The sequence below is a fragment of the Simochromis diagramma genome, unplaced genomic scaffold (genome assembly GCF_900408965.1).
Source record: "Simochromis diagramma unplaced genomic scaffold, fSimDia1.1 OVJJ01000205.1, whole genome shotgun sequence".
Classification (NCBI taxonomy): Eukaryota; Metazoa; Chordata; class Actinopteri; order Cichliformes; family Cichlidae; genus Simochromis; species Simochromis diagramma.
This window is the reverse complement of record NW_024386782.1, coordinates 5,982,489-5,995,096: the sequence shown is the minus strand read 5'-3', so window position 1 is coordinate 5,995,096 and position 12,608 is coordinate 5,982,489. Positions and strand designations below refer to the sequence as shown.

Below are 12,608 nucleotides of genomic sequence, written 5' to 3'. Positions count from 1 at the left end.
TTAAAAAGCTTCTTATGAAGTTTCTTCTACCACCATGTTTGCTGTTTGCGGACTTCTATCAAGTGTAATAGGTTAATAAATAACCAATCACCGCCGCCATTTCCTCTTACATCACGTCTAAATGGCACGAAGTGAATCACTGAGGCCTTCAAATTAAATGTCAATGAGGTAGGAAAAACATTGAGCACTTAACATCATTGTACAGTTATAGGTCATTTTAAAACATTATGTCATTACAAATTAAGCTGTTTGGTTTTAAGCCTGCTTACGTCCTTTCGGGTTGAATTTCTAACGCAATATTGTAAACATGCTTTTATTTTGAAGGCCATCACCGGAAGAGTATTATCCGCGTTTATCGCTTTTTGCTTTACTTGTGCCCAGCGCTCTGAGTGGTGTCGACTCGACAGATTTGAGTCTGAACAGGACGAAGCGGACAGCAGGTGAGCACTTTACCTATTGTAAAGCGTAAACACGTTGACGGTTATTCGTCTTTTCCCACTGTCTTTAACTTGTTTTTACTAAAAATGCACTTAATGCCCGCACAAACCGGTGTTTTTACTTAGCCCACCCTGAACGTTGGTCGTAACCGTAGTTTAATCTAAATGAAATCAAAGTTAGTGGATGCCGTAATGAAATATCACACAAACCTTAGCTTTGGTAGTCATATAGGTAGCACTGAGAATCATGGATAACTAAATTACGTTAAAATCTAAATAAAAGTATCAGTCTTTTCATTTTCATTTTCTCTGAGCTGCATGTGCACTTAAGACGTGCGGCTTTTGCAGAGGCAGCCTGTCTTTCCTGCAGCACCGGTTTATCCTAACGATTTGTTAAATCAGTGCACAAGTGTTGCGAAAGTAGAAACTCATTTTGAAAATAGAGTACATCACAGCGGACCTGTAGAGATTCCCCATTTGCCCTTCACAATAATGGAAGAAGTGCCTCCAGAAAGGTATGGACACATAAACACTGGATTAAACTGATTAAATCACAACAGCATGCTGCAGGGAGAAGAGGCAAAATATTCACTTGTGTTTCATGAAATAAAAAACAAGTGAGAAATAATAGTCTTCATTTTAGGAATTTGTAAATAAGTGTGAAACGTGTAAGCGTTTACTCTAAGCATAAGTCACTGTGGGTCGGGCTACTGATGCTGTCTTATATGTGCTAAAAGGGGAAAACGAGGATCCACCTCAAGTAATCAGCTGCAGTACATGCCCAGCTAATAAATTCATGCATATTACAAGTCAATACCTACAAAGATAACAGGCTAATTCTGTCATCTACTTACTTACTAGTAGTAATACTTTCTTTTAATTATGTTAAAAACCTAAATACACCCCATGACTCATTAGCTTTTCAAGCCACCTTTATCAGCAATACTTGTTTTCCGTATGACTTTAGCAGCCACTCACATCATTGTGTAAGAATTTTGTCTTCTTTTCATTCTTTACAATGTTGCTTCGGTTCATTTGATTCTAGAGTACTTTGGTATACAGAGGAGTTTGTGGTTGAGTCAGTGACTGCAAGGTGCCCAAGTCCTGTGGCTCCAGGATAAGCCCAAATCATCACCCATCCACCATTAAGAATCGAGCACTATAGTTAGCATGCTAACTGAGGCCTGTATGGTCTGAGATGTAGCTCTTGTTTTTTTTTTTTGTTTGTTTGTTTTGGGGGGGGGGGGTTGCAGTTTCTCTGATTTCTGCATGGTCTGACCTTTAGGTGAATTTGCTGGCAGATCCAGCCCAAGAAAAACTGTGTTGTTGTTTTTTTTAAACACACACCTGAATGCTCCAAACCAGCAAAAATCCCCTGGTTTTACAGGGCTGCTCTCACTTACTGATTAAGCACATTTGATTAGCGGTACCTGGCTGCTACTTACCCTTTTCATTACTATGGAAGTCGGATCATAGTAGCACCCTGCTGGACCAGCTGGGTGTTAAACGGTGAACACACACTGAGCCCATGTTTGACCCTAAATATTTTATTTATTTTCATTTCTGTTTTTGGACTAAAATGTCTGTCCGTTGAACAGGGGAAACACTGTCTGTCTTCGGTTATGCTCATTATTTGTTAGGCTGACTTGTCTTTTTATACATCTCACTTAATGACAATATTAATACTAATAAATATTAATGTCTTTTCCCTAGAGAGATGTGGTGGGTGCTGTGGGTGCTCGCCATCTTGCTGGCTCTCTTCTGCATTGTGGATGTGTGGTACTTCCTGCGGGCCGCAGCGGTCATCCTGCGGGCCTGGTTTCAGCCTCCAGTCTGGGACATCACAGCGGAGCAGGTCCTAACAGGCCGGGTCACTCCCCATGACATCGACATGTGCCACATGAACAATGCTCGGTACCTCCGGGAATGTGACTTTGCTCGCTTCTCTCTCTACATGCGTAACGGCGTGTTTAAGGCTGTGCGGGCCCTCAAGGCTTCAATGGTGGTGGGGGCCACAACCATTCGTTATCGCAGGGCTCTGTGTATCGGAGAGGGTTATGAGCTGCGCAGTCGCATCGTCACTTGGGACGACAAAGCCTTTTTCCTTGAGCAGAGATTCGTGTCGACAAAAGATGGCTTGGTGTGTGCCGTGATGTACTGCAAGCAGAGTGTCATACGCAGCAGCCCGGACAAGATTCTGCAGCACCTGTGCAAAAGAAAGGTAAGGGAGGAAACCACACAGATGCATGAGTTACACACACTGTCCCGCTGAATAACATTGAGCTTGTGTTTTGCACGCTGCAGGTGGAGTGCCCTGAGTTTCCAGAGGATCTTCAGCACTGGGTCAACTTCATCTCTGCCAGCAGCCAGGCCCTCAGGGCTGAGAGCGGCCTGGAGGAGAAGAACAAATAAAACCTTTCATGGGCAGATATTAAAAGTGGCGTCTTGTGAGTCAGCCTGTTTACAAGCCCAGGAGGAAAGTCTTCTCCTATTCAGAATCTCTTCACTTAAACACACTTGTGCCTGCACTTTGTACAACAAGCTTTATTTAAATTCCAACATTTGCAGATATGAAACACTTGATAACAGCACACTACATTATTCTGAGAGGTTGACAGTTATGGTAAAAATAATAATAATAAAATATTAGAAAATATAAGTAATACAGTTTTATAAGGTGTGTTATGATGTGGTGTGACAGCAATAAAACGAATTCAGGAAATTGGTTTGAAGTTTTTACTATAACCAAATGGGAAGCAATTAAACTACTTTATATGAGAGTGTGTGTGTTGCAGTGTGAGCAGGTGTAGCAGGGAATGACATCATGCTTGAGTGATGGGATGATCACACAGTTTACATGTTTGCATGACCAGAACCGCCAGGACACATCAGCCTTTGTAACATCCACAGATTTCATGTAAAACTTAAAAAGTAAGCTGAAAATTCAGTCAGAACGACTTGTGTCATGAATGCTGCCTGGACACTGAGTCATAAAGCATGTCACAAACACTTCTCATGCACACGGCTGACTGGCGGTTACAAGTGAGAACAGATTCAATACCAGGTTTTCTTGATGTAAAAAAAATAAGACCACAATAAATCAATCCAAAACTCTTCTCACTTTTCATGTCACCTGTAACCTGTACAATTCATCCGTCAGTTCACCCCCACTTCAGGGGGGCTGGAGCTAATCTATCTACCATAGGGCAAGAGGTGCGGTACACCCTGGACAGGTCGCCAGTCTGTCGCAGAGTTAACGCCAAGAGTCAGACAACCTTTTAAACCTATGAGCCATTTAGAATCACCAGTTAACCACCACAACTGCATGTCTTTGGACTGTGGGAGGAAATCTGAGTACTCGGAGACAACCCATGGAGAAAACCTAATACTTTGTTGAAGCAAATTTTGAGTTAATACCATTGAATGTCACAAAAACCTGGCATTTTAACAGGGTTGTGTACACTTTTTATGTCCACTGTAAACTAGAATTGGTTCAGAGGCTTGTAACAGTGGGGGAAAAAGTACCCGGAAAAGAATACACTATCTACACTATTCATAAAAGTAGATAAAGTCAATCCAGTACATTGTTACTCTGTAACTAAGGTGCCACGTGTAGACTAAGTATCATTATTGGCCATAAGCCTTACGTATTTTACACTTTTACAGCCTAACCCTTTTTGTCCTGTCTCTCCCCTCTCTCCAACTGGTAACAGCAGATGGCTGCCCCTCACTGAGCCTGGTTCTGTTGGTGGTCTTTCCTTCCCACTGTCACCAAGTGCTTGCTCATAGGAAGTCATCTGATTGTTAGGTTTTCTCTGAATTATTGTAGGATTTTTACCTTACAATAAAAAGTGTCCCAACAAAGAAGCAAAGGTACAAACTATGAGTGAAGAAAAATATTCACTGCAATAAAAATAATTTCAAAACATAGTAATTGAGATGTTGTTGTCTACTGACAAAACAAACTAAACTAAAGGAAATATTTCTAGGAAATATTCTTAGCTTTAGTCTTGCCTTTTGAGGATTTGATACATACATTTGTTGAGACTTGGAATGGCCTTATGAGTCAAATTCCTCCACAAAGTGCTGTGTTGTAATTACTATTCTGAATCTCTGAAATCTACCTGACAAATACCCTCCATATTATATTAATAAGATGCAAATTCAACTGAAAGGAGAAAGCTGTCTAGGAGCGGAAACTAATTAGAACATTAAAAAAAAAAAAAAACTAACTCTCGTACCATAAAATATAATAAAAATATTAAGTAGTTTTATTATTATTAATATGTTTTTATTTATTGGCAGTGCTATGTTTAAAAAGCACTATTTTGTCTTATACAAAGTAAACAGTAACTTCTAGTGAATGAAAGGGCGCACGGAACGACCTTACATACCGTCTCTGTGTTAAGCAAGGTTCAAATGAATAAATTAAGATATAAAATAAATAAGTAACTAAATCACGTGTAACTGTGGCATCGCCAATCCCTGGAAAACGCGAAAACGTTTTCGTGTAACCATGCCGACAGGTCAACCAATAAGGCTTCTTGTCGTCATACACCCGGAAATTATGTTCATTGATTCTACCGGTTTCTTCAAGTTGCACCGCTTTCCATGATAGCACTTTCTTCAGGACGCGCAGTGAGTTTCACGGGCATTAAAAGATACTTCTGCCGTCTGTATGGTTGACGCTTAATGTCTGATATGGTGAATTGAAGTGTGGCGGCTGTGCGAGGAGGCTGTGCTCGCTTTAATTCCGAGGGCACCGGCTGCTGGCAGCTAGCGGCTAAGCTAACAGATTTGGCTTTGACAGCAGTCTCCAGGCCGTTCATTTTAAAGGAGAAGCGTTAGCTTTACAATCCCCTCAAGGTTGAATCGACTGCTTGTGAAAATATGCTGCTTCTGTATTTTTAGCCAGGTTAATTTCAAGTCGGTGTAAGGAGGGGAACACTGATCTCTTGTTTTTTTCCCCACATCTGCACTGTCATTGATGAGGTCAAAGATGCATTTATTTTAATCCTGAAGGCAATCGTCAATTTAGACTCTTTAAAAATGCTTATTTTTTTAATTTAAAAAAAGAAGATAAAAGATAATGACTGTAACATTGCAAATAAACACGTTCTTTTCTAAAGACTTCGGTTTTCATTTTTGATGCTAATAATTGAACTATTTCTCCAGAGAGATGTTGCTGTTGGCGTTGGGTGCCCTCCTCCTGCTCTTCTGCAGCCTGGATGTTTGGTACTTCCTGCGAGGGGCCCAGGTGTTCATCCAGGCATGGTTCCAGCCCAGGATACGGGACATTTTAGCCGAGCAGAGCATCGAAGGCATGGTCCTTCCACATGATTTGGACTACTTGGGCCACATGAACAACTCTCGGTATCTGAGGGAGTGTGACTTTGCACGCTTTCACCATTACATGAGAAACGGACTGTTCATGGCCTCACGCAAACTGGGGGCGAAATTGGTGGTAGGGGCGTCTACCATCCGGTACCGCCGCTCCTTAGTCTTCCGTGAGGCTTTTGAGATTCGGACCAAAGTTTTGGGCTGGGACGAGAAAGCCTTTTACTTGGAGCAGCGTTTTGTATCCAAGAAAGATGGCTTCGTCTCTGCGATCATGCTCTGTAGGCAGAATGTGGTGCACTGCAGCCCCGAAACCATCATTGAATTTATCTGCAAAAAGAAGGTAAGGAAAGTGGTGGCGTCATCCTCAAAGTGCTTCTGTTCAGGAGTAGAATCCACAAAATCATCACATTTTAGTATCACAAAACTATGAGTATTATTGGCTGATTAATCAATTTTATTCATCTAACACTTTGTCCGCTTATAGATCGAGTGCCCAGAGTTTCCGGAGGACCTCAAACACTGGATGAACTTCATTGCGGCCAGCAGCCAAGCCCTGAGAGCAGAGAGTGGACTAGAGGGAAAGAACAAGTGAAGCCACACCATGACGCTGCGTATCATGAGTGTCGACACATTTCATATCATATATAGCATTGCACGCACATACACAAACACTTAAACATTGTAGAGTGTTTTAGTTGACTTCCAGAAGTATCTCTGTTTTGAATAAATCCTACCTGCTGTGTATTTTTGTAAGACGTGAAGTTCTTTGACCCGAGGGGAGCTGAACATGAAAACTTGAACTGTAAGGTTTCAACTGCTCGGTATGTAAATGGATCACAATGGCGTTTGTAGCTTTACCCTTGCAGCTTATTCAGTAGTTGACTGTAAGTAGACCAGCATTACACATCTTCATTCTCATTCAGCAAAATCCTCTAACCTCAGATAAGCATGTAGAACAAAATGTAATCTTCCACTGACGTCAATGCATGTTTTGAAACAACCAGAATATTTTTGTGCCTGTTTCTAGTAGTTTAGAACGCGTTATAACTTTTCACCAAAAAAAAGACATGGGTGCAATGAAATACTTGAATGGATATAATGAACATGTGCTGACGATTGTTTTAATTTCCCTATCAGTATTTTGCACAAAGTTATTATTAACCTAAGGGAGAAAACCAAAATTCTTATGAGGGATGAATATATCGGTGCAATGAAGAATTAAAATACCTGCTTTTAAAAGGACAGCCCCTCAATCAGGCCTGCGTGTCATTTTATGAGAGCGTGCTTATATTTTCGATTGACGGGTGTAATGAGCAAACATGAGGTTACTGGCAACTTTTCAAAACCTGCAACGCACAATTACCAATGAATGTCTGAGTGATGTTTGAGTCCACTGAGGGGGTCATTTGAAAGATGTTCTCGTTAACGCATCAGAGTTTTTCCTTTGTGACCAAAGTAATGTACTGTTCTGTGTGAAGGAAATACGATTTTTTTTTTTTTTTTTTTTAAGATGTCTAATCTGTTTTATTTACGGTATGTTGTTGATGCACTGATCACCAGATTCTTTTAAGTTTGAAGTTATACATTCTCTGTTTATGTCCCAACTATTTATGATTGATTGAAATGTATCAAAATGTATTTATTGTGTTTGTTAACATGTAAGTGCATTTTTTTTTCAATTAAAAATGCTCTGGAAACTGTTTGGGTCACTGTTTTTGTCTTTGTGAGCAAAGTACACATGCAGTTTGGTTTGTAGAACTTCACGGGACATTTTTACAGCTAATGTACTTAATTTATCTTAAACAGCCTTTAGGTGATCATTTAACAGTTAACGTTTGGCATGTAAATCTAAAATTTCTGACTTTCTGAGTTTTTCCTTTGTTGTTCAGAGCTGGAAAAGCAGCATTTGCAACTTTCAAAAACCATAAGTACAGGGCTGTTATAGTTATATGTTTAGATGCTGTAGCTTTATATATTTAATTTTTCCATCACCAAATTAATCTTGTTTTTACAGGAAAATGTGCTTTTTACAGTTTTAGTTACTAAAACTATTTGTAGATAACGAGTCCAGATTAAAAATGTGATCGTCAAAGTAATGATAGGTATCCATTCAAAATCCTTCCACGTGAAAGTGCCAACAATTGTGACATTTTAATCCATTTAGAAAAGTCCCCCCCATCAGTGACCAAGAGCCCAAGGATGTACAGGCACAGGTGTCATTTCCAAAATGTGGGTTTCATTATACTCCAGAAAAGACAAAAATAATGTCAGAAATACACAATCACCTTCACATTTTTGCCATTTCTTCCACACTCAACTCTTTTCATTTCATTGTATAGCAATGTTTGTAATTAGAATATGTTTCTGACCTTGCTTTCAGGTTTTTAAGGTTTTCAATGTAAATTTCAAAGCAGTCAATAATACAGGCACATCTACAAAGAACATCTCAATATCATGGGCATTGACAGCTGTGTCAAGTGCAGGGAAACTGAGATTTTAAACATGCAACAAACGATGGAAGATTCATTGTCACTGTAAAATCTAATTCGTTCCCAGAACAGTATTTATTGTTCAGTCACAAGAGCTGTCTCTAGTTTAAACAACACATTTGCTTTGCATTCAAACTCAGAAGTCTGAATGCAATCTCCCCCTCCACACCAGTGTTCTCAGGCACTGGTACATGGTCAGTGTCAGACACGTCACTGTCCTAAAACAGCACGGCCCACATTAGAAATGATGTATATGTAGACCAGTGATGGGAATTAGGGGTAACGGCGGAATTAGGGGAATTGGTAACGGTTACTTGTAATGGCGTTACCTCTTACAAGTAACGGCGTTACTTTTTTCAGTAACGAGTAATATATATACCAGTTTTTAAATTGTGTTGATAGGCCACGTAAAACCAGAGTCATGATAAACAATATATATGCGGCGTTTTTTCCTGAATAGTTTCGCCATGTTTACTGTCTAAGGACAGCGCTAGCAAGCGCTCTCTGCTTATGATTCGTGTTGGTGGAAAAATGCACCATGTCGACCAGTAGAAAAATGATATGGCGACATGACATTTGGTTGTTTAGGAAGAGGGGGAAGTTTTAGGAGTGATGGCTAGAGAGAGAGGGAGAGAGCATAGAAAAAGAGAGAGAGGGAGTTTTTAGAGATTTGTGACGTTTAGCGTATTTGTATGGCGTTATTTTTGTGCCACTATTCTGAGCGCACGTAAAAAAAATTTGAGCGCACGTAAAAAAAAGTTTGCAGGTGCAAGTGTTGTATTTTGAGGAGAAATTTATTTTGAGCGACGAAAAGCTGAATTTGAGTGAACAAAATTCATTCCTGCGTGCAAAAGTCAAATTCCTCCTCCTGAGGTCACACACACACACAATAGCAACCCTTCTCGCTCAGTTTTTGCATTTGCGCTCGCTCGAAATGTGTTGCTCTTTCTCTACACCGTTATAGTTGTGCCACAAAACCAGCCAATCACAGACTTGGATGCAAAAAAATCTGTTTGGCTGTTCTGGTCTCCAGGCCGTTCGAAATGACGAAATGCAATATCCCAGAATCCATTTCGTCCAAAACTCAAACGAGGCAGTGGCGGAGGAACACAGAGTGGCAGAGTTTGAAATATTACTCTTTCTGGGTCACAAAATAAACTTATAAGATATTTTCATGCCAGAATGGTGCTGTGTAAACTTCTAATATCTGCTCGATTCATCAAGACATCACATATTTGCAAAAGTGCTCTAACATTTTTGGAGATGATAATAGCATGTATTTCCATATATACAAAGGCACTGGAATCCCAGATAAAAACATGAATATTGTTTTCTTTTTTTTTCTTTACTGAAAATGAAGAAAAAGAATATTAGATCATTCACAAAAATAGCAGTGTCTTCATTTTCATTCACAAACTGGAATTTTTTATAGTATAAAATGAAAATGAAATGAGGATTTTGCTTTTTCCTTTAAGCACTGAACTAATATTAAGTTGTATATCCGTATATACTGATCTACAACTAACATTTTAGACTTGCCTCCAAGCTGACTGGACTACATTAAACAGATCTTCTGCATTCTTGGGTTTTGCATCAAAAAGACAATTTTTGAGGTCATTCCACTAATTCTCAATCAGATTGAGGTCTGGGTATAGGGCCGGCCACTTTATAACATCAATCTGTTTTTGTCTGCAACCAGGATGTTGCCTGCTTGCTGGTGTGTTTGGGGTGTTTTCCTGCTGAAACACCCATTTTAAGGGTCAGCATAAGGCAACACAAACTCTTCCAGTATTTTTAGGTACTGAAACTGGTCCATGGTGCCTGTTATGTGATAAATGGGCCCCACTCCCAGTGGCGGCTGGCCCATAGGGGGCGCTCGGGCTCCGCCCCCCCAAATGTGGAGGAGTAAAAATATATATTTTTAAAAAATTCATCAATGATAGTTTTACTATGTGTGTGCCCATATACAGCCAGGCGTATTTTAACATTTTCACCAGCTGACTCATTAAAGTTCAACCAACAAACGTGTTTTCTTCTTCTGGGCGCTCGTCAACGCGCCCTTTGATATGCAGCTAAATAGCCTTCATTAAATGGTTGCCAGGGGAAAATAATAAAATATTTGACCTATCAGCGTCGCTGAATTAAATGGTTTGGGGGCGCTTAAAATTGCGCCCCTACAGAAAACGCGCGAAGATTTGCTGTTCTAGAATTTTACCTCAGTCAGTAGCCTAAGTGAGCTATAAGGTCAGAGAGAGACGATGGCAGCGGTATTGTTAACGGTTGAGGCACAGCCTCCCCCAAATTCGGTTAGATCGCTTCTAACCTACCCTTTTGCCAGAAGGACAATGGCAGAAAAACTGCAAGTTAAAGAGTTGGGACCTGACAAGCCCGAAATTCAACTAACCCAGGCAACGAAGGAGAAGTCAAAAGCATACAACAGGACTTTTTGTCGGAGTTGGTTCCAGCGCAAGTCGTGGCTGACAGGCTGTGCATATTGATTTATATGATGCAGCCGGCTTTATATTGTTGCTTGATTACACCACACAACATTGGATTGATGTAGCCTAAGTAATGAGTAAGTGGACACATTCATTTTTGCTTAAAGGCTACTGGATGCTAATTTCTTTCGCTTTCTACCTGTAACTTATGTAGCTAGAGGAAAGCTTTCTGTTGTGTGTTGCCATCTAGTGGGCATGAGGTATCACTGTATGAGTTAATCACCTAGCAACAAATTAAAATTGTGTTGTTTGATGTACTCATTAAATGGGTCATTTTAGTCGATATCATAAAAATTGCCCCCCCTGAGATTTTTTTCAGGAGCCGCCACTGCCCACTCCAAAGTATGAGAAAGATCCCCAAACCATTGTGCTTGCACCTCCATGTTTTACAGTCTTCACAGTGTGCTGTGGCTTGTATTCAGTGGCCTTTACACCCAATAAGAACCATCTTGCTCTCATCTGTCCACAAAATATTGCGCCACTTCTCTTTAGGCCACTCAGTGTGTTCTTTGCCAAACTGTAACCTTTTCAATACATGTGTTTTTTTCAGCAGTGGTACTTTATGAAGGTTTCTTGCAAATAGTTTGGCTTCACATAGGCATCTTCTGATTACTGAAGTTCTCACAAGTAAATGGAGATCTTTTTTTATTTCTCTGGAGCTCATCACTGGATGCTTCTTTGCCATTATTGTTATTCTATGATCTAGGCGGGTGGTAGTATTCCTTTTTCTACCACGTGTTTCGGGTTTTCTTTCCCATTTCAAAGCATTTGAGATCTTTTTAGCTGAGCAGCCAATTATTTTCTGCACTTCTTTTTAAGTTTTCCTCTATCCAATCAACTTTCTGATCAAAGTTTTTTCTCCCTCGATGCAATGTCTGGAACGACCCATTTTACTCACTGAGCAAGGGCTAAAACCAGCAGGTACAACAGCTGCCTTCCTTCCTTAAATAGCCCAAAAAAAAAATCAAAAAAAAAAAAAAAATCAGATTTTTTGGAACTCCGAACTGTTTAACCCTTTTCTTCTTTTTTCTATATCTTGTTGTGTATGATATATTTTTATTATATACTTATTAGATATTTTTTTAATCGCATTTGATGCATTTGATACAGAATTCAACAAGCCAAACTGTCTCTTTACAAAGTCCCGTATCATATCGCATTAAGAAAACATCGCGTATGCTCAGAAGCTCACTCCAATGCAACCTTGACAAAGCTCAACAAACATCAGTAAACACGCAGACTGCGTGCAGTTATTCCCATAGTGTGCCAAGTCCCGAGTATAAACGCTATAAATGATACAGTTTAACCAAAAGTAACACGTCTGTGTCGAAAGTACAGATATTTGTTTAAAAATATAGGGAGTACATGTAAAAAGTTATTAGAATTCAATTTAAGTACCCTTACTTCCCCGTTATATAGACAGCGAATATAGACATCTAGACAGATTACAAATTAAACGCCACATATGCGAAGAGAGAGAGAAAGACGGGGGAAAAAACAACAACTATAATAGGAGACGTGATTTATCTCAGATAACAATTTCAGTGGGTAGATGCTTTGGAATATTATATTCTTTATGGTTTGTTTTCTCGAAGTAATTTTAAAGACTTTATATATAATTTAAATTCGTTTAAGAGAATAACCAAAATAACGTTACAACACAGTTTGCAAAATCGAATGAAATATTTGGTTTCTACCATTTCTGAACATCAAGCCAGAATGTCTGCAGTACGATAAACCTGTTGTTCGCCTCACTCCCGCTCCGTGCCAGTTGGTGGCGGTAAAGCACCCATTCGTCGTTTGCCGACCGTCGATACAGAAACTGGAAGTAGTCCTGTTAAAGC

At 39.8% G+C, this 12,608-nt stretch overlaps 2 protein-coding genes across 4 annotated transcripts; both read left to right on the top strand.

The window, feature by feature from the left end:
* The first annotated feature begins 322 nt into the window (after positions 1-322).
* Positions 323-3,553, top strand: LOC120725694 (protein THEM6-like). 2 transcript variants are annotated; one of them, XM_040018672.1, is made up of 3 exons: positions 323-440; positions 2,151-2,658; positions 2,742-3,553. In XM_040018672.1, exons 2-3 carry the CDS (start codon positions 2,155-2,157, stop codon positions 2,847-2,849), a joined length of 612 nt encoding a protein of 203 aa, XP_039874606.1. In that variant the 5' UTR covers positions 323-440; positions 2,151-2,154; the 3' UTR covers positions 2,850-3,553. The 2 variants fall into 2 exon arrangements, with proteins under 2 accessions (XP_039874606.1, XP_039874605.1); XM_040018671.1 differs by lacking the exon at positions 323-440 and adding an exon at positions 791-952.
* A 1,390-nt stretch (positions 3,554-4,943) lies between these two features.
* On the top strand, positions 4,944-6,953 carry LOC120725709 (protein THEM6-like). 2 transcript variants are annotated; one of them, XM_040018687.1, is made up of 3 exons: positions 4,944-5,075; positions 5,613-6,117; positions 6,262-6,953. In XM_040018687.1, the coding sequence occupies exons 2-3, from the start codon at positions 5,617-5,619 to the stop codon at positions 6,367-6,369; spliced, it is 609 nt and encodes a 202-aa protein (XP_039874621.1). In that variant the 5' UTR covers positions 4,944-5,075; positions 5,613-5,616; the 3' UTR covers positions 6,370-6,953. The 2 variants fall into 2 exon arrangements, with proteins under 2 accessions (XP_039874621.1, XP_039874613.1); XM_040018679.1 differs by lacking the exon at positions 4,944-5,075 and adding an exon at positions 5,151-5,429.
* The last annotated feature ends 5,655 nt before the right edge of the window (positions 6,954-12,608 follow it).